Source organism: Lithobates pipiens, unplaced genomic scaffold, assembly GCF_037356315.1.
Source record: "Lithobates pipiens isolate NorthernLeopardFrog02 unplaced genomic scaffold, aLitPip1_a1.2 Scaffold_18, whole genome shotgun sequence".
In the NCBI taxonomy this organism is placed as follows: domain Eukaryota; kingdom Metazoa; phylum Chordata; class Amphibia; order Anura; family Ranidae; genus Lithobates; species Lithobates pipiens.
The window spans coordinates 38,411,284-38,432,990 of NW_027507758.1; the positions used below are offsets into that span (position 1 = coordinate 38,411,284).

The 21,707-nt window shown below is 42.9% G+C and overlaps 1 protein-coding gene across 1 annotated transcript in view; it reads left to right on the forward strand.

Annotated features, from left to right (window-relative positions):
* Positions 1–7,181: 7,181 nt before the first annotated feature.
* Positions 7,182–21,707, forward strand: part of FSHR (follicle stimulating hormone receptor) — a 242,230-nt gene continuing 227,704 nt past the window's right edge. The window contains exon 1 of the mRNA XM_077485598.1: positions 7,182–7,570. Within this exon, the coding sequence (XP_077341724.1) occupies positions 7,431–7,570 (140 nt within the window). The 5' untranslated portion in view covers positions 7,182–7,430. The remainder of the gene's footprint in view (positions 7,571–21,707) is intronic.

Below are 21,707 nucleotides of genomic sequence, written 5' to 3' on the forward strand. Positions count from 1 at the left end.
TGACTTCAGCCCGCCTTTGATTTTGGACTTGCACTTTTTCTTCTGCTTCTAGTTTTTTCTGTTTCCGCTCTGCTTGGACAAGCAGAGGCTGCATACACCACAGGTTGCCTTGTTGATTGCCACTTTTTACTGTCACTACTGTTTGCTAAAAAGTTGTACGTTTTATGTAAATGGGGAACGCAGTTTTCACCTCGGCTCCCTCACCCTCTACCCCTACCCTGCGAAATTGGGGTTTCATTGCTGGTATATTTGCCCTCCCTAGGGTTTTGCTTCTCCTCTCAATTCACTCAGTCTTGTGTCCCTGTGGGGTACTGGGTACACTCGCTACCCTGTTTATCTTTTGTTTTCTCTTTTTATCACCCTTAAATCCGATTCATTCTCTCTGAGTTCCACTGTCTCCCTTTTTGGCCCCTTTACTGCCATCTGGGGAGGGACGGGACGGGGCTGGTAGCCGAGTCTGAAAGTTGTGACTCATGTGGAAAAAAGGAAAGTTCATATATGTTGGGATGTTACCACACACATTGTGTTCCTTATCGATGCATAGATACCTAGTTTTTGTAGTTGTACACCAGATGCTGACACCTGTTTTAGTTTCTAGACCTTTGAGGCCTGTTGATTGTATATTGAGACATACGAACGCGGGGACTCTTGAGCACAGCAAGACTGTCCTTGCACTAACCACTAGTATTTCTACCCGGCTATCTTTCCTGTCCCATCAATCACTGGTGGATGTGACGTGAAAGTTATCTCGTGGAATGTCAAGGGGCTTAGATCTCCGTGTAAGCGCATGGCTGTACTGAGGCACCTGAAACGCCTCCGAGCGGACATAGCTTTACTGCAGGAGACTCACCTTACGGTAGAGGATTTACAACGGCTACGTAAATTATGGGTGGGTGAGGTCTATGGCTCGCCTGCCACTGGACGTAAGGCTGGTGTAGCCATCCTAATACATAAACGTCTCCCGCACGAAATAGTATCTGTTAAAGCTGACAATGAGGGTCGTAAGGTGACAGTACAGTTGATCATTGACTCAACCCCCATGGCCATCACTAATATTTACGCACCTAACTCTCCGAGTTCGCCATTCTACCAGGATGTCATTCAATGGATTTTAGCCTTCCCTGACTCACAGCATCTGGTTGGAGGAGACTTCAACTCGGTGATGTCCGTCATAACTGACCGTTCTAAGACTGGCACCGGTAGTGGGACTGCACTGACTTCTACTGCACCCAAACCTACTCCATTAGCCCAAGCCCTGTCTTCCATAAGCTTCACTGATATATGGCGCTTACAGCACCCTACGAGCCAAGAATATACCTTTTTCTCTCCTCCGCACCAGTCTTTCTCACGCATCGATTATTTCTTTGCATCACCCGCATTGACGCCATTCATTAGAGATTCAGAAATTCTAGATGCTAGGATATCGGATCACAGTCCGGTAGTAGTGCAGTTATCACTCACAGGTACCCTTCGAGGGCCGAAGTTATGGAGGTTTCCCTCCTATTTGGCTGACAGCCCGGACTTTCAAGACATGCTTAGGACTGCATGGACTGACTACTCGACCACGAATAGCGCGCACGTCTCGGATCCTAATCTTTTTTGGGACACGGGTAAAGCTTTCATGAGAGGCAGAATATTATCATACACTGCGCAACTGAAAAAACACAATCGACGCCAGTATGAGGCCTCTAGTAGAGTGCTTAAAGCAGCTCATGAGCGCCTGCTCACACACCGCACGCCGAAGCACATTCAGGACTGGACCCAAGCCAAAAGGGAATTTGACCTTTGGGCTGAGCAACAGGAGTTGTCTCAACTGGCATACTCCAAACTATACTTTCATAGATACGGGAACAAATCAGGCAAACTCCTTGCGAAATTATGCGCGGGACCCAGGAAAACCACTCGCATCCATTCTATGCGAGATTTAGACGGCTCAGTTACATCAGACGCGGATAGAATTAATGCCATTCTTACCAACTACTACTCTAATTTATACAAAGCTGACTTAACTAATATAGATATGGCCGACGCTTTTTTGTCCTCCGTTAATCTACCGACCATACAGGATGACCACCTTACTGAACTCAATGCCCCCATTACTCTCGAAGAGGTCAAACGCACTATATCGATCATGTCCGCGGGCAAGGCGCCTGGTCCGGATGGCTATTCGGTGGAATTTTACAAATCTACAGTGGAATACTTGCCGGATACCCTCCAGACTGTTTATGCGGGCATGTGGCAGGGAGGTCCTTATTTGCCCACGGGTTCGCATGCTCACATAAAACTGATCTCCAAAAAAGGCAAGGATCCCACTATGCCTGGCTCCTATCGGCCAATTTCACTTATAAATGTAGACGTGAAAATTTTATCTAAAATAATTGCCGCTAGACTAGCCAAATTTCTCCCTTCGCTGCTCCACTCGGCCCAATCAGGATTTGTGTCTGGACGTTCTGCTACCCTTAACATTCGCAAAGTCCTTCTAGCCCTTCACTATGCCAAAAATCACCCCACACAAGACGTAGCCATAATCTCTCTAGACGCGGAAAAAGCATTCGATAACGTGAGTCTACCTTGGCTGTTCAGGGTGCTAGAGCAATTTGGCTTTCGGGGCCCCGTCCTGCAATTTTTACGCCTGATGTATTTGTCCCCCACAGCACGGTTGGTTACCCCAGATTCCATGTCTGACTTCATACCTCTATCCAAGGGAACCAGACAGGGGTGCCCACTGTCACCACTACTGTTTAACTTGGCGATTGAACCTCTCTCTCGCTGGCTCAACTCGGAGGCTGGGATCAGTGGTCTACCGATAGGTCAGCACACACTGCGATCCGCTCTTTTTGCGGACGATGTCCTGTTGTTCACCACTGATCCCACTTCGGATTTTGACAAGCTGCAAAAAACCCTTGCCACCTTTCGGGAATGCTCGGGGTTTCGAGTTAATTTTGACAAGAGTGAAATATTACCCCTGAACCCCAGGATGTCCCATAAATGGATACATTACTCCCCGTTCACTATAGCCAAACATCACATCACATATCTCGGTATACACATTGGACGGGAACCGACGTCGTTATACGGGTTGAATTACCCTCCACTTATTTCCAAAATAGTGCAGGAATTAGATCTATGGACAGCTTTGCCTATATCACTCTTCGGGAGATGCCATTTGTTTAAAATGATATCATTTGCTAGACTGCTATACCCCATGCAAACTATACCCCTTCTGCTGAAACACACTGATGTCCAGAAAATTTACAAGGCACTGTCGGCCTTTTTGTGGTCTCGTAAAAGAGCACGTATAGCTCTCCGCAAACTGTGCCTCCCGAAGACTGATGGCGGGGCAGGGGTACCTAACCTTCGCTTTTATAACCTTGCATGCCTCCTACGTCAGGGTCTAGATTGGTTGTCAGGCAACTCTAGGTACTGCAATGTTAGACTGGAAGAGGCTATGACGGCACCATATTCATTGGCAGCAATTCTTCATTCCAAAATACAGGCTTTACCGTCTCATCTGAAATCTAACCTGCTGATTAGGGATACTGTTGTTGCCTGGAGGGAGATCCGCAAACTACTGGGATTGCTAACATCCGTGTCAAGTTATCTTCCTATTCAGGGGAATCCCATGTTTTTACCGTCCACGCTACATGTTATCTTTGAGCAGTGGAGAATAAAGGGTCTTACATCTACCAAAGCTGTCTTTAACACTGGTTCTCGCAAGTTTAAATCATTTGCAGTCCTATCTCGGGAATTTTCGCTTCCACCGACCCATCTTTTTTACTATTATCAGCTGATTGACTACTTGGGCTCCCTTTGCGGTCCGCAAACGGACCCCTTTCAGAAGTCTTTCATCGATACGGCGGTGGCCTCTGGAGACTACTCGATCACCAATCTTTACTCTCACCTCATTCAACATCAGGCTGACAAATATCATCTCACTCCATTCCGGCAGTGGGCGACCCTTCTGCAAGACGAAGATATTCCAGATAAATTATTGGAGGGATACAGACGGGTACGGAAACTTACCCTTTCTGAAACATGGCGTGAGACGCAATTTAAGCTGCTTCACAGAGCGTACTATCCTGTATACATAGATAAGGATAATGGCAATTTGAAAATTTGTCCTTGGTGTTCTGAGCCTCACCCAACGTTGTTGCATCGTCTTTGGGTCTGTCCTACCATTGATACCTACTGGACTGATGTTACTGACTATATTAGCTCTGTCTCTCACCAACGGATTCCGAGAGAGATTACACTATGCCTATTTGGTTATATTCCTCAAACTGCTCCGCCGGGGGATCAGAGTTGGACCCCAGTTTCAAAATGGGCCCAACTGAGCCTCCTTGTTGCCCGCAGAACCATAATGCAAACATGGATCTCCAAGACACCACCTTCACTATCAATGGTTCAAAAGGCCATTGAATCGCTTTTCTACATGGAGAGACTGGACACCATTACCAGAAATCCTAAACCCACCCGCCACTTTTTTGCGAGGTGGCGCAATTACATGGAAACCACGCTGTCCCACTCAGATCTTCAGGGGGCCATGCAACCGTTTCGCTACACGGAATGGTACCTCCGACACGACCTAACAGATTCTTTGGGTAGACTTAAATTACTTTCAAGCGGAGACCCGGCTATCTTCAAGCCTCCTTGAGGACTTCAACTTTCTACTGTGCTGATATTTGTTTTATTTTGACTATTTTCTATCATCTGTCTCACTTTCTATAACTGTATGTCTTCCAAGGGTTACTCTGTTAACATGTTGAACTGGTGTACGGGTATTGTCAGCTGCTTTATTGTGTAGATTTTTTTTTGTTTCTGTCAAACAATCTGGTTATTTAATGTGATCTTTGTTTGTTTGTAAAACCGAATAAACATTTTTCAAAAAAAAAAAAAAAGAAAGCTCTATTTGTGGGGAAAAACGGACGTCAATTTTGTTTGGGTACATCGTCGCATGACTGCGCAATTGTCAATTAAAACGACGCAGTTCCGTATCACAAAAAATGGGCCAGTCATTAAGGGGGTAAATCTTGCAATCTGTAAGTGGTTAAAATGACAGTTCACCTTTACAAAAAAACCTGCCTATGCAGGTAAGGGATGTTTGTAGATTATAACAAACTGTGCAGTTCTGACTAAAGGTGAATATTCATCTTGCTACAGGTGTAGGCCATTTACAAACCTTATGAAGCCTGATAGGGACGTTGATGTTGCTAAGTATTCCCAGGACGTTGCTAAGTGAGGCCTAGTCATCGCTGCTCATCTCCTCCATCACAGGAGTGAGCTCTTTCTCTGATTCAAACCCCCCTCACATACTCTTTCTCCCCTGAAGTAGTAGCTCTGAGCTCAGGGTTTGAGAGTTCACTCCTGTGATAGAGGAGGTGAGCAGTGAGGTAGGCCTCACTTAGCAACGTCCTGGGAGTATTCCTGTCAGGCTTCCTAAGGTATGTAAATGGCCTACACCATGGAATAACCTATAGCAAGGGCGTTTTTTTTTTTAACTTTAGCCAGAGCTGCATAGCTTGTTTTTATCTACAGAAGCATAGGCAGTTTTGCTGTAAATGTGAACTATCCCTTTAAAGTTTTGCCTTTAGTTACCATAGTGACACTGCAGTGGGTGGGGAGAGGGCGTGTCATAATGACTGTAGGAATCAGGGCTTTTTTCAGGGGGGAATGCAGTTCAAGCACCTCCAGCACTGAATGTATGTAATGGCAAGGGGGGCTGGAGGATCTATTAATGATGGCTGATGGATCTATTGTCGCTGGCGGGGATCTATTCTTTTTTGAGTCTTTTGTTGTCGGGGGGGTCTTATGTTGCTGGGGGGGGGGGACAATTGTTGCTAGAAGGCATCTACTGTTGAGGGAGAGGTCTGTTTTTGCTGGCTGCTAGATGGACTATTGCAGGGGTAGGCAACCACGGCCCTTCAGCTGCGGTGAAACTACAAGTCTCATAAGACATTGCAAGACCCTGACAATCACAGGCATGACTCCCAGAGGCAGAGGCATGATGGGATTTGTAGTTTCACCACAGCTGGAGTGCCGAGGTTGCCTACCCCTGGTCTATTGATACTAGCTGCTGGGAGATCTGTTGTAGCTGCAGGGGGTCTATTGTTGCTGGGGTGGTATTTTGTTGTGAGGGGGGTCCATTGTTGCAGAAGGGGGATTAGTGTTGTGCAGGGATCTATTGTTGCTGGGGGGTATTTTGTTGCAAGGGGGGTCCATTGTTGCAGAGGTGGGTTACTGTTGTGCGGGTATATATTGTTGCTGGGGTGGTATTTTGTTGTGAGGGGGGTCCATTGTTGCAGAGGTGGGTTACTGTTGTGTGGGTATATATTGTTGCTGGGGTGGTATTTTGTTGCAAGGGGGGTCCATTGTTGCAGAGGTGGGTTACTGTTGTGTGGGTATATATTGTTGCTGGGGTGGTATTTTGTTGCGAGGGGAGTCCATTTTTGCAGAGGGGGGTTACTGTTGTGCGGCGATCTATTGTTGCTGGGGTGGTATTTTGTTGCGAGGGGGGTCCATTGTTGCTGAGGGGGATTACTCATAGCTCCCAACTGTCCCTGATTTGGAGCAATGTCCCTCTGTCCCTCATTCCTCCTCATTTGTCCCTCGTTTTGCTCTGATCTATATAGTTGTATATAAAATGCACTTTTTATCTTTCAAAAAGTGTTTCCCAGTGGTAAACCTTCCACCTTTCAAAAAGTGGGGCACAGATAGCAAAAAATAAAAACTGACAGGGGCTATAACCAATTTTTGATGCGTTTCCAGGTGTTTCAGATGCTTTTTTTTCTCACTGTACTCAGGTCTGGTGCGTATTTCGATGCGTTTCTGATGCATGTAGTTCACTTTTTGGTGATAACAATAAACAGGATAAACAGAGAAGATGAATCTCTCTAATGGGGACACGGACACCAATAAAAACCTGATCTAATCTATCTCCACTCTATCCAAAATTCGATTTTTTTTTCTTCTTTTTTTTTTTCTATACTTTATTAAAATACGGTCGATATAGGAGCCATCTCCAGTTTGGCTCTGGTTTTATAAAGTCTTCTCCTCTTGTCCATATTTGTTTCTCTTTAACAACACCAGTGAGGTAAGAGATTCAAGGACATCTGCAACCTCAGATAAACAGACTGGTACAAGAAAAAAAAAAAAAAAAAAAAAAAAGGTTGTGTGCTGCGTTCCCTGTGCTTGGCGTGAGCCCTGCAGCTATCTATTGGCCGTTTTTATTTCAAGGTCACCAAGATGTTGGACTTGTAATGTTCCTCACATTGTTGCCACCTCCAGCTTTTGCTGCTAAAATGTTCCAAAAAATGATTTCTTCCCCCAGCACCGGGAGGCTCGGCTGACTTCTGAAGGCGGACCGGAGTACAAGAGAAGTCACAAAACTTTGGGACTTTCAGTGCCTGGGGAAGTCAGCAGGGAGCAGAGCCATGAGGATCCTTCTATATCTCGGCACCCTGGTGCTCCTACACCCCGGCTCTGCGTGCCGTCACCATGGAAGTGTATTCATCTGCCAAGGGAGAGACGTGGAGCAGGTTCCGCAGGACATCCCAAAAAACGCCACCGAACTGTAAGTTTAATGTCTCAGCAATAAAACATTTTGTGATCTTGATACGGTGCTGGAAAAGTGCCAGATTTGTGGGGTTGGTAATTGTTTAACCAATTGTCTACCGGCGCAATTTTTTTTCCATTTTTCCACACACATGTTGAAATCTGCATTTTTATTTTTATTTTTTTGCTATAAATGACATTAAGATCCCCCCAAAGTGATATATTTTTTGAAAGTCTGGAAAATAAAATGGTGGTAGTTGAAAATGTTTATGTTGCACGCAGTGCCAGGACAAGGGCATCTAGTGCCCAGGGCGAACATCCTAAACTGCACCCCTGCACACCCAGCACCCAAGATGTAAAAGCATTATGTGTCAGCAAAAATCCCCCCACAAATACACTGAGAACTAACCTGAATGTTTACCCCCTAAGTATAAATTCCCCCTCCTCCCAGTACAAATCAACCCCCCACCAAAAAAAAGAAAGAAATTCACCCCTCTTAGCACAAATCTGCTACCCCTAAAACTTCCTTTAAGGAAACGAAAGAGGCAATCCCTAAAGCCGCACATCCATGTGGCATAGCTCCCAACTCCCTGATTTAGAGGGACTGTCCCTGATTTGGAGAGACTGTCCCTGATTTAGAGGGACTGTCCCTGATTTAGAGGGACTGTCCCTGATTTGGAGAGACTGTCCCTGATTTAGAGGGACTGTCCCTGATTTGGAGAGACTGTCCCTGATTTGGAGAGACTGTCCCTGATTTAGAGGGACTGTCCCTGATTTGGAGAGACTGTCCCTGATTTAGAGGGACTGTCCCTGATTTGGAGAGACTGTCCCTGATTTGGAGAGACTGTCCCTGATTTGGAGAGACCGTCCCTGATTTGGAGGGACTTTCCCTGATTTAGAGGGACTGTCCTTGATTTGGAGAGACTGTCCCTGATTTGGAGGGACTGTCCCTGATTTAGAGGGACTGTCCCTGATTTGGAGAGACTGTCCCTGATTTGGAGAGACCGTCCCTGATTTGGAGGGACTTTCCCTGATTTAGAGGGACTGTACCTGATTTGGAGAGACTGTCCCTGATTTGGAGGGACTGTCCCTGATTTAGAGGGACTGTCCCTGATTTGGAGCAATGTGCCTCTGTCCCTCATTCCTCCTCATTTGTCCCTCATTTTGGTCTGATCTATATAGTTGTATATAAAATGCACTTTTTATCTTTCAAAAAGTGTTTCCCAGTGATAAACCTTTCATCCAATTTCTAAATTGCTGCATTTGTAAATTTTAAAATACAATATAAAGGAATAGTAGTGGTAAAAAAAAGAGGTCTTGTGGATTTAATTAACCTTTTTTTGGGGTTAATTCTCCTTTAAGGGGGTGTGGCAGGAAGCGTGTCCTATGCCTACATACATTTTATAGTAGGTGTCCCTCACTCCCATCTCAAAATGTTGGGAGATGCATGTGGTCCTACATTGGTGATGAGAGTGACAAACTCAACCTGGACTTCAACCAGGCCATGCCCTCCACAACTTCCTCTCCTAGTACACATCTATCCCCCCCCCCACTTGAAATCCCCCGTCCCAACACAAATTTGCCCCAAATCCCTCCTTCTGGCACAAAGCTTCTTCCCCCATCCCCCCTCCAAACACAAATCCCCCTAAATCACTACTCTTAGCACCCCCCCCCAAATTTCCACACCCAGAACAATACTTACCCCCTGCCGCCCCTTAAATTCCGCCTTCTAACACAAACCCCCCTCCCAATCTCCTTGTGGCGCCCCCCAACCTCACATGATACCACACAGGGCCGCCTCCCCTCCTGCCCACCTTTTGTCCTGGCCCCCTGGTTGCACAATATTTATGCATTCTTACCCCTTAAACATAAATTCCCACTCCTCCCAGTACAAATTTGCCCCCCCCAAAAAAATGACTCCTCCTAGCACACATATTCTGCCCCTAAAACTTCCTCTCCTAGTACACACCTTCCCCCTTACAACTTCTAATCCCCCCTCCCAGTACAAGTTTCCCCCATATACCCCCCCCAACACAAATCTTCTTACACCCATCCCCCCCAACACAAATCCCCCCAAACCACCACCTCTTAGAACCCCCCCCCCCCACAGTATGAAAAATAGTGTGGGATAGTGGCATAGTGTAAAAAAAAGAAAAAAGTTTTAAATAAAAGAAAAAAAAATGTAAGTGCCAGCATCTCTCGTGCTCATGTGCAAATGCAAACACATACCTAGGTCCCGCACACATATGTAAATGGTGATCGCACCACACATGTGAGGTATCATCATGAACATGAGTGAGAGCAATAATTCTACACATCCTGTGTAACTTTAAACTGGTAACCTGTAAAGGCTTTTAAAGCATCACCTGCGCAGATATTTAGGTACTGTAGATGGCGCCGTTCCACGGGCGTACGCAATTTTAAAGGTTGACATGTTAGTTATTGTTTTACTTGGCATAACATTATATTTTATATTTAATCAAAACATTGAGTATTATATTGTATTTGTGTGCAGTAAAAGTCAGATGTGAGCTTTTGGTCGGAAATTCCGACCGTATGTATGCTTCATCTGACTTTTTCTGGCGGAGTTCCCCCCCAGCAAAAGATTGAGAGCAGGTTCTCAATTTTTCGGTCGGAAAAAGTTCCGATCGGAAATTCCGATCATCTGCACCAATTTCAATACGCAAAATTCCCACACATGCTCGGAAAAAATTTGACGCATGCTCAGAAGCATTGAACTTAATTTTCTCAGGTGGTCGTAGCGTTGTACATCACCACGTTCTTGACGGTTGAAAGATCAGAGAACGTTTGTGTGACCTTGTGTATGCAAGCCAAGCTTGAGCGGAATTCTATTCTATCCTATTTTTTCCCGACGGAAAATCCGCTCGTGTATACGGGGCATAAGTGTCCCATTTGTCTGCTGCAATGTCTCAGTACCGCTAAAAATCGATGATCACCGCCATTACTAGTAAAAATAAAAATAAAAATGCCATAAAAATATCTCCTATTTTGTAGACGCTATAACTTTTGTGCAAACCAATCAATGTGCGCTTGTTGGGATTTTTTTTTTTACCAAAAACCTGTAGCAGAATACATATTGGCCTAAACTAATGAAGAAATTCGATTTTTTACATTTTTTTAATTGGATACGTTTTATAGCGGAAAGTAAAAAAAATATATATTTTTTTTCAAAATTGTCAGAATTTTTTGTTTATAGTGCAAAAAATAAGCGATTATTGATTGGTTTGCGCAAAAGTTATAGCGTTTACAAAATAGGGGATAGTTTTATGGCATTTTTATCAATCTTTTTTTTTTACTAGTAATGGCGGCGATCAGCGATTTTTATTGTGACTGCGACATTATGGCGGACACATCGGACATTTTTGACACATTTATGGGACCATTGTCATTTATACAGCAATCAGTGCTATACAAATGCAGTGATTCTTGTGTAAATGACACTGACAGTGGAGGGGTTAACCAGGGGGTGGCAGTGTAGGGGTTAAGTGTTCCTAGGGGCGTGTTACTAACTGTGGGGGGGGCTGGGCTGTGTGTTAGTGAACACTGATCTCTGCTCCAATCACATGGAGCAGAGATCAGTGTCACTTGTTGCTAGGCAGAATGGGGAGATGCTGTTTACAATGGCATCTCCCCGTTCAGCCGTCCCGTGAGATGATCGCAGGTATGCCCGCGGCGATCGAGTCCACGGGACCCGCGACCAGACTCATGAGGGTCCCGACCGGCACGCGAGCGCTCCGCGGGTGGCGCGCACGCGATGGCAGGGTGGCATATAAAAATGGACGTACCTGTACGCCAATATGCCTGCCCATGCCATTCAGCCGACGTACATCGGCATGTACCGGTCGGGAACTGGTTAAAGGAGAATTATACAAATATATATATATATATACATATATATATATATATATATATATATATATATATATGTATATATATATATATATATACATATATATATATATATATATATATACATATATATATATATATATATATATATATATATATATATATATATATATATATATATATATATATATATATATATATATATATATATTTATATATTAGTTAAACCCACAAGTGTTTTTATTTATTTTTTTTTTTTACCACTACTATTTCTTTATATTGCCTTTTGAAATTTAAAAATACAGAAATTTAGAAATTGGATGAAAGATTTAGCACTGGGAAACACTTTTTGAAAGATAAATAGTGCATTTTTTCTACACCTTATATATATCGGACCAAAATGAGGGACAAATGAGGAGGAATGAGGGACAGAGGGATTTTGTTCCAAATCAGGGACAGTCCCTCGAAATCAGGGACAGTTGGGAGAGATGCCAATTTACATCTCACCACACAAAAAAGTGCATCTTTTTTTTGTGTGTGTGTTTGTGTGCAATGCTGCGTACACACAACCAAACTTGGGTCCGACGGAATCATTCCGTCGGATAGTCTGATCAAGTGTGGGATAGTCCGATCGTTTTTCTTTTAAAAAATTCAGATGGACCTAGAAATAGAACATGTTTCAAATCTGTCCGACGGACTCAATTCCTATCGGGAAAACCGTTCGTCTGTATGCAGGTCTGAAGGACCAAATACGACGCAAGGGCAGCTCTTGGCTACTGGCTGTTGAACTTCCTTTTCTAGTCCCGTCGTACGTCATCACGTTTTCAAAACGAACGGACTGTCAAACAGACTTTAGTCCGTTTGTGTGTGGGCAAGTCCGTTCATTCGGAACTCCGTCGAAAGTCTGTCGCAAAGACCATTGGAACTTTTCTGCCGGAAAGTCCGGTCGTGTGTACGCGGCATTACGCTCACACCCAAGCGATCTGTCTCTTGCAATCGATCGCACTGCGTTTTGTGACCTGCTTTGGGGTGTCATTAATTTAACATCGACATCAGTGGCAGATCACATTAATGGAGCGGTGCAGGAACCGCTCAGGATTCACCGCGTTTCCTGCACCTCATAGATGTGAACCGGGGCTAAAAAAACGCACCAAAGATTATTATTATTATATTATTATTATTATACAGGATTTATATAGCGCCACAAGTTTACGCAGTGCTTTACAACATGAGGGCAGACAATAAACTTGCAATACAAATCAATACAGGAGGGATCAGAGGGCCCTGCTCAGAAGAGCTTACAATCTAATAGGGTGGGGCAGGTGGGACACAAGATGCACCACCCTATTGAAATTATTATTATTATTATACAGGATTTATATAGCGCCAACAGTTTACGCAGCACTTTACTATATAAAAGGGAGATAATACAGTTATAATACAATAAAATACAAGAGGATTAGGAGGGCCCTGCTCAGAAGAGCTTACAATCTAATAGGGTGGGGCAGGTGGTACACAAGGTTGTAACTGTGGGGAAGGAGCTGATGGAAGTGGTAAAAGATTAAATGAATGCAAAACGCATCAAAAAAGGAAACTATGGGGGGGGGGGGGGGGGGGTTTGAGTCTCATGTCCAAGTTTCACAGGCGCATGATTGGAGACAGGAGTCCTGCAAACGTATCAAAAATGTTGTACAAGGCAGCAAAAGCGCATATGTGTTTACTGCGTTTTGTCAACAGAGCAGTGCAGAATCCCCCTCAGACCCAACGTATACAACCTGCTTTGCGTGTTCTCTATAGAATGCTTTGCGTGTTGCAGGTAAGGACTCATGGACATTTTATGTGGGAAGATTTTCCTGTTGGCCGCGTACCAGCCGTGTGTTTACTATGAATTGTTTTCCTCATTTCTACACTCTCTAGATTACAATTGCCAGGCTGGATGACTCACGGCTCAGCTCGTTTTATGTTGCAAGTTTCCTGTGTTCTCAGCCGCTGTTCTGCTTGTTTGAATAAGAAAAAAAAAAATACTCAGACGTAAGGGGGGGGGGTATTCTCTTAACCACTTCCGGGGCTGAAATGGTTAAGAACTCTCAATACCGCTTTTTTTATTTTATACTGAACCTGAAAAACAGGGGGCAAGAGTCCATCATTTATATATATGCATATCTGATAGCCAGGGCCGCTGATAGGCCAGTACAACTGGCCCTGCTGTATTGGGCCTGACCAGCAGGGGGGCCTGAGCAACCTGAACTGCAAAATTTTATGTAAAAAAAAAAAAAAAAAAAAAAAAAGTTCCTCCTCCACCGATCAGTGACCACCACCCCCATCCCCCCCCCCCCCGCCCCCCTGTTCGGTAAACTTTTTTTTTTTTTTAAATGTGCGATGTGCTGTATTCGTTGCAGTATGCGGCTGCAGGGGAGGGACTCTTTCTTGTATTTTGGGCGCCGAAGAATACGTCTTCTGCACCCGCTCCTAATGCTCTGCACACTGCACAATTCCCGGCCAGCATATAATGTTATGGTGTTGCGGAGTGATATTCCCAATCCTCTCTCTCTCTCTCCGCATGACAAGAACTTAGTAGCAAAGTGAGAGGCGACTCAGGCAAGCAGAGAGAGCAGGGGCCGGGCGATCGAGTTGAGATCTTGTGGACAATTAAAGGTGAGGTGAATGCTTGCTTTGGGGGGGGGGGGGGGGCGGGGGGGTTCAACACCTGCAATTCATACCCTGCCAATACCCTGCCAATACCCAATACTCTGCAATACATACCCTGCCAATACTCTGCAATACATACCCTGCCAATACCCAATACTCTGCAATACATACCCTGCCAATACCCTGCCAATATTCTGCAATACATACCCTGCCAATACTCTGCAATACTTACCCTGCCAATACCCTGCCAATACTCTGCAATACTTACCCTGCCAATACTCTGCAATACATACCCTGCCAATACTCTGCAATACATACCCCGGCAATAGTCTGAAATACTTACCCCGCCAATACTCTGCAATACTTACCCCGCCAATACTCTGCAATACTTACTCTGCCAATACTCTGCCAATACATACCCCGCCAATACTCTGCAATACTTACCCTGCCAATACTCTGTAATACATACCCCGCCAATACTCTACAATACTTACCCCGCCAATACTCTGCAATACTTACCCCGCCAATACTCTGCAATACTTACCCTGCCAATACTCTGCAATACTTACCCCGCCAATACTCTGCAATACTTACCCCGCCAATACTCTGCAATGCATACCCCGCCAATACTCTGCAATATATTCCCCGCCAATACTCTGCAATACTTACCCTGCCAATACCCTGCAATACTTACCCTGCCAATACTCTGCAATAAATACCCTGCCAATACTCTGCAATAGTTACCCTGCCAATACCCTGCCAATACTCTGCAATACATACCCCGCCAATACTCTGCAATACTTACCCTGCCAATACTCTGCAATACTTACCCAGCCAATACTCTGCAATACATACCCTGCCAATACTCTGCAATACTTACCCTGCCAATACCCTGCCAATACTCTGCAATACATACCCTGCCAATACTCTGCAATACATACCCCGCCAATACTCTGCAATACTTACCCTGCCAATACCCTGCCAATACTCTGCAATACTTACCCTGCCAATACTCTGCAATACTTACCCCGCCAATACTCTGCAAAATTGTTTCAAGGCGGGGTCCGGGAGGGGCAATGGGTGGAGCCAGGGGTGGGGCTGAAGGAGGGACCAGGGGCGGGGCCAGGGTGGAGCTGAAGGGGGCCCCATCAGGTAGGCTGTACGGGGCCCCATGATTTCTATCAGTGGCCCTGCTGATAGCTGCCTTAGTACTTCAGCTTTATACGCCGGGGTGTCCATAACTACAATAGCCCCCCCCCCCCCCCTTGTTCGCCGGTATGATAAAAATTTCTCGCTGAGCCGACAAGGAGGACAGAGCTTCACTTTCTTTGCAGCCAAAGTTATTTGGTATATGGTCCAATTTAGACCTATCACCTAAAATTGAATCAATGTCTGCATTTACTTTATCAATGAACATCTCAATGGCAGAGGTAGGAGGTGCAGTGGTGCTTTTAGTTCTAAAATTGAAATTCTTAATAGACAATGGTCAGGGGTGGGTAGTGGGGTCCCCCAGGGTTCGGTGGTGAGACCAATTCTATTTAATTTGTTAATAAATGACCTGGAGGATGGGGTAAACAGTTCAATCTCTGTATTCAATATACAAATACCATACTGGTGACCCCCCAATAGGCATAAAACTTTTTCACGGAAGGGAGTCTAACAAGGCTCGTGGCCACTCATTAAAATTAGAAGAAAAGAGGTTCAACCTTAAACTACGTAGAAGCTTCTTTACCGTAAGAGCAGCAAGAATATGGAATTCCCTTCCACAGGCAGTGGTCTCAGTGGGGGGAGCATCAACAGTTTCAAGAAGATATTAGATAAGCACCTGAACGACCACATCATACATGGATATACAATGTAATACTGACATATAATCACACACATAGGTTGGACTTGATGGACTTGTGTCTTTTTTCGACTTCACCTACTATGTAACTATGTAATGGTAATAGATCTGGTAAACCTTGTTTCAAAAAAAATAAGCTTTCCATCTATGTTTCCTATAAAACCGATATAAATCCTGTCTCAACACAAATTCATTCATTTTTTTCTTTAGGGCAAAAGCCCAAACCTCTATTTAATACCTGTACTTCAGTCTCTGTTAATGATATAGAAGAGATATTATATACCACATTGTCCTCGAATGCCTCAGACGGTTCTGGAGTCTGGTTGTTACTCACCTAGATACTCCTTTTCTTGTATTGTTTGTGACCCCTCCTGAACACTGTAAGGGGTGGTTCCGATTTATAGATGATATTTTTCTGGTATGGGATGGTGATATTGGAACCCTTTATTGTTTGATCAGTATATCAATGATTTAGTCCCAGGTTTGAAATTGAATGTCTTGCATAGCAATAGGGAGATTTCATTTTTGTTCACAGCGCTGAAAATAAATGGTACAAAGATAGAGAGTGATCTGTTTATAAAAAATACTGATCGTAATCAATGATTACACTATAATGCCCTGTACACACGGTCGGACTTTCTGATGGAAAATGTGCAATCAGAGCTTGTTGTTGGAAATTCCGACCGTGTGTAGGCTTCATCTGACTTTTTCCATCGGAATTTCCGTCAAAGTTTGGGAGCTGGATCTAAAATTTTCTGACAACAAAATCCATTCGCGTAAATTCCATCGTGTGTAGACAATTCCGACGCACAAAGTGCCACACATGCAGAAGAGCAGCACTGGCTATTGAACTTCATTTTTCTCCACTCGTCGTACGTGTTGTACATCACCGTGTTCTTGACGTTTGGAATTTCCGACCAACTTTGTGTGACCGTGTGTATGCAAGACAAGTTTGAGCCAACATCCGTCTGAAAAATTCCGATGGATTTTGTTGTCGGAATGTCCAATCCACGTGTTTAAGTCGATACCTAGGAGCCAGCTGTACAGGCTTAAAAGAATTGTTAGTGATCCACAACAATGTGAAGTAAGACTAAATGAAATGGAAGCCAGGCTTGTTAAGCGAGGTTTTACAGTGTCATTAGTTAAAAGGGAACGTACACATTTAGCAGATAATAGGCATCACCATAGAAATGATAGGAGATTTCCATTTATGTCACATTATCATCCATGTCACATTATCATCCATATTCACTTTGTATCCATAACATCCTTAAGAATCATTTGGGTATATTAAGAGAGAATTATCCGAATATTAGTGAATTCCAAGCCCCCCCTTATCCTCATATAGAAAAGGTTGAACACTAAGGGATCAATTGGGCAGATCTGACCAATATACCCCACCGAGCTCATTAGTAACCTTTATAGGATCCCGTAATACTTGGTCATACCCATGTCTATCGTGTATACAATGTAATTCCATGATAAAAGGCAAGAGTACATCTCATCCACATAAGTGGTATAATATTAAGATCAAAGGTTATTACACTTGACAATCGTCATATGTAATATATGTAATAAAATGTCCATGTGGGTTACTTTACATAGGAGAGACCATTCAGAAAGTTAAAGATAGGATAGCAAGGCACAAATATTCAATCAGAAACAAATTGGTACAGTTGCCTTTAGCAAAACATTTTTTGGAGAAAGGACATTTGATTTCTCAATTAAAATTCATGGTGCTGGAGGCAATTAATAAGAATAGGAGGGGTGGTAACTGAAAATCCATTTTAAGAAAGTGAGAGGTATATTGGATTAATTTTCTTGATACTATTGCCCCTAAGGGGTTGAATACAGATCTCGATTTATATTTGTTTACTTAGGTGATAATTCAATCGATGTGATGGCCAGATAGTGATACATTGTGTACACGTTTCTTTTTGACAGATTAAACGAGTTGAACGAGTTCTACGCTTTGCTAACCATTTTCCCACCTGTGATATGAGGATGTATAAGAAAAGGATTTAGTTTGTATTTGATCGATTACTAATCATTTAATTGATTCCAAATGTGTAAAATTATGGTATTTAAGCCATGCGTGTAACTTTGGGAATATGTTATAGCACAAAAGTACCAAAACATTAGTAGCGCTAGACAATCATAATATTTTTAAGATTACTAAAAAGTCCACTTTATCAATGTATGTGAGCCAATCTGAATATAAGATTGTCTACCAAAGAGAAATCCTTGCAGATTTTAATTCCAGACGATCATCTTCACCACACCGTGGATGTAACACTCCCCCAAGGTAATCCACTCACCAGATAGTGCTGGGTTATGCACTTATCTTTAGATAATTGCTGTCAGCAAACACTGCATCGCTCCATCTAAATTATTGCTCATCACAAGCACAAAACAAGAATATACATAGCGTAATCCAGTAACTAAAACGTGTTTATTTAAAATGTTTTTCCTTATGGTTGTGAACTTACAATGTAACAAAATAATAAAAGGATGTATCACTTATACATCAGAAGTCGTTGTCTCCTGTCTACCTCTCACAGCTATGGTGGTGTTCCCGGGTAAGGCAAGCAGGGGGTTGCTGTCCATGCTGTCTGTTGCTTAAAATATTTTTTTACAGCAAGAACTCATCTATGTGGTCTTTTATTAAACTCTCCAGTAACTTCCCGGCTATATAAGTTAAACTAACAGGTTTATAGTTACTTGGTAAAGACTTTGTTCCCTTTTTAAATATAGGCATCACACTGGCCCTACACCAATCCAGTGGTACCATTCCGTCATTAATATGTCCATAAAAATTAGAAACATTGGCTTTGAAATGACAGAGCTCAATTCTGTTAGGATCCGTGGGTGGATGCCATCTGGTCCAGGTGCTTTATCAACCTTTCGTCTGTCTAAATATTTGTGGACCATATCACTTTTGAGCCATTGTGGATTATTTGGGGCTGTGTCACTACCATCCTCATTATGGACTTTAGCTCCCCCATGCCAGAGCAGCGAGACCCGGAAGTCACTCCGGGATACATGGCAGCGGCGAAGATGAAGATGAAGGAACGCTTCGGGGGCTTCATGCGCAAGTAAGTTATTCATAATGAGCTAGTATGCTATGCATACTAGCTCATTATGCCTTTGCCTTGCAGGTTGTCTTTTTTTTTTTTTTAATAGCCTTTATTTCTTCTTTAAGCATCAATAAATCACTGCTCAATTAAAAATTACGTTTTTTACAAAAATTGTTTTCATTGATACATGTCCCCCAGGGCAATACCCAGACACCCATAACCATTGTATGCCTAATTACTTGCATAATAAGCCTCAAGGGCACTTTCCACATTCGGGTCCCATTCTTTATTTTGTAAGTAACAGCTTGGGGAGCCAGTCTGTATGATGAGGCCACATTGTAGTGCACTGGGAAGAAGATTAGATATTTTTCGGATAAATTCTAGTTTCTCTACCACAGACTTTGGATAGAAGTAACGGGTGTGGAAAAATTGTTGTTTGGGTGTCAGTGGCGCCTTCAATGGGGTTCATTATTCAGTTTCAAAACGTTTGCGATGTTCGAAAGTTCTGGTGCGAACCTAGCAAGCACATCCATATTGACTGGGTATGCACTGTCCAAATGAAAAGGAGGATGGCAGTTGAGGGGGCAGAGAATCAATAAGGGCTTGCAGAATAATTATTACAGGGAGGCAGTTCTTTGAGATGTTCTTCTGCCGGCTTTTGTTGGGTCCCTTTAAAAGCATTGGTGCACTCAATGGTGGTCCCCGGTAACATGCATTAAGTAAGGGTATAGTTCTTATCCGTAAACTGGTGTTCGGGGTGGCTCAACTCTTAAAGCAAAAGAACCAGCATTACTGTACAGGCAGCTAACATTATCAGAAAGTGAGAAATGGTTGCCTGTGTATTTTTTTCATGGCAAATTCCCTTTTACTAACACGACAAACAGTAAAAAGTGCTTTAGGTACTACTGCCAACATAAAAATACAACCATATGTAAAATAACCTTAAATTGAATAAAAAAACAAAACTTTATTGGCCAGTTATCCCATAAGATTCCCCACATAGCAATATAAACACACTAAAAACACATAAAATAAAGAAACAACATTAGCCTTATGATCGATCAATATTGCAGCACCTATATACACATATACCCCAGAAACAACTATATCATTTATACTCATAATGGTTATTCTGGGGTATATGTGTATATAGGTAATGTAATATTGACTGATCTCTTTTTGCTAATGTGGTTTCTTTATTTTATGTGTTTTTAGTGTGTTTGTGTTGTTATTTAGGGGTTCCTATGGGATAATTGGCTATTCATTAAAAAAAAAAAATTGTAATTCAAATTAAGGTTATTCCATATATTATTGTATAATTGGTAAATAAAGTTTTTTTTAATTATTTCAATTTAGGATTATTTCCTATAGTATTGGATAATTGGCTAATAACGTTTTTATTTTATTTTTGTATATTTAATCTGGGAGCAGTACCCAAAGTTCTCTTCATTGTTTGCTGTGTTCTTTGAATTTTTGGACATGGGGTTGATATTGCCCCACTTTTTTTTCCTGCTTTCAGGGCCTTCTTTCCTGGAAAAATTTCCTTTAAAAAAAAAATATATATATTTATTTTGAAGACCTTATTTCACTGTAAAACATGCAAATACTCTATTAGGAAATGTAGTGGAATTTAAACTCTCTCAGTAATGTGCGTCTGAATGTCACCCCCAGACCACCAGCATAGCCAGCAGACTTTTGTTCTAGAGCCACAGCTGCGGCTTGTGAAATAAATATATTTAAAAATAACAGATTGGCCGAATACAAGGAAGCCATTTAGAGGTGACATGAGACTCTTTACAAAAACAATTGTATGTGCTGCGTTTACCTGATGAAAATTCCTGAAGATTAGAGGCCTGACAACAATAAGAATTGTCCTGAGTGATCCGAGCCAGAGGGAAATGATTCTGGTGGTGCAGCGTGTTCAATAGCGGGAACGGCTGCCAGCGCGCTCACCTGTGTTCTCAAGCTGGGCGTACTGGACAAACAACAGGTGCCACAACACTGCAATTGTCTCTGGGGAGATAAAACTTACAGGGAAAGTTTAGGGCTCAAAAAACACTGCTTTTACAGGCATTTGGTCCTATTTTTAGCCTGTAAACACACCTCTATGTTAGCCTATGTGTCCATACATATATCAGCATTTACAGGCATTATAGAAGAGGAGCATTTACTGGCTTGTAAGGTGGGGGGCATTTCAAGGTGACAGGGTGTTCATCACGCCTTCCATGTTCCCCTTCTCATTGGGTGCCAAGCACATGAGAGGCCTACCCCGAGGTGGGTTCTTCTGGGCTATGATAGGCAAGGCCAGACTGGGAATAAAAACCAGCCCTGGAAACAATTTCATACCAGCTCCATAGCATTATTATACCAGCCCAACAGAAAATCATTATTATATTCTAGTTCATATATATATATATATATATATATATATATATATATATATATATATATATATATATATATATATATATATATATATATATATATGTGTGTATATGTATATATGCAAATTCCAGGTAAAATTGGTAAAATTGCAGTCATGGTACAAGAGGTGGTCATAGGCTGTGCGGACATAGTATAAGAGGAGGTCATAGGCTGTGCGGACATGGCATAGGAGGTGGCCATAGGCTGTGTGGACATGGTATATGAGGTGGTCATATATTGTGTGGACCTCATACAGGAGGTGGTCATAGGCTGTGCGGACATGGTACAGG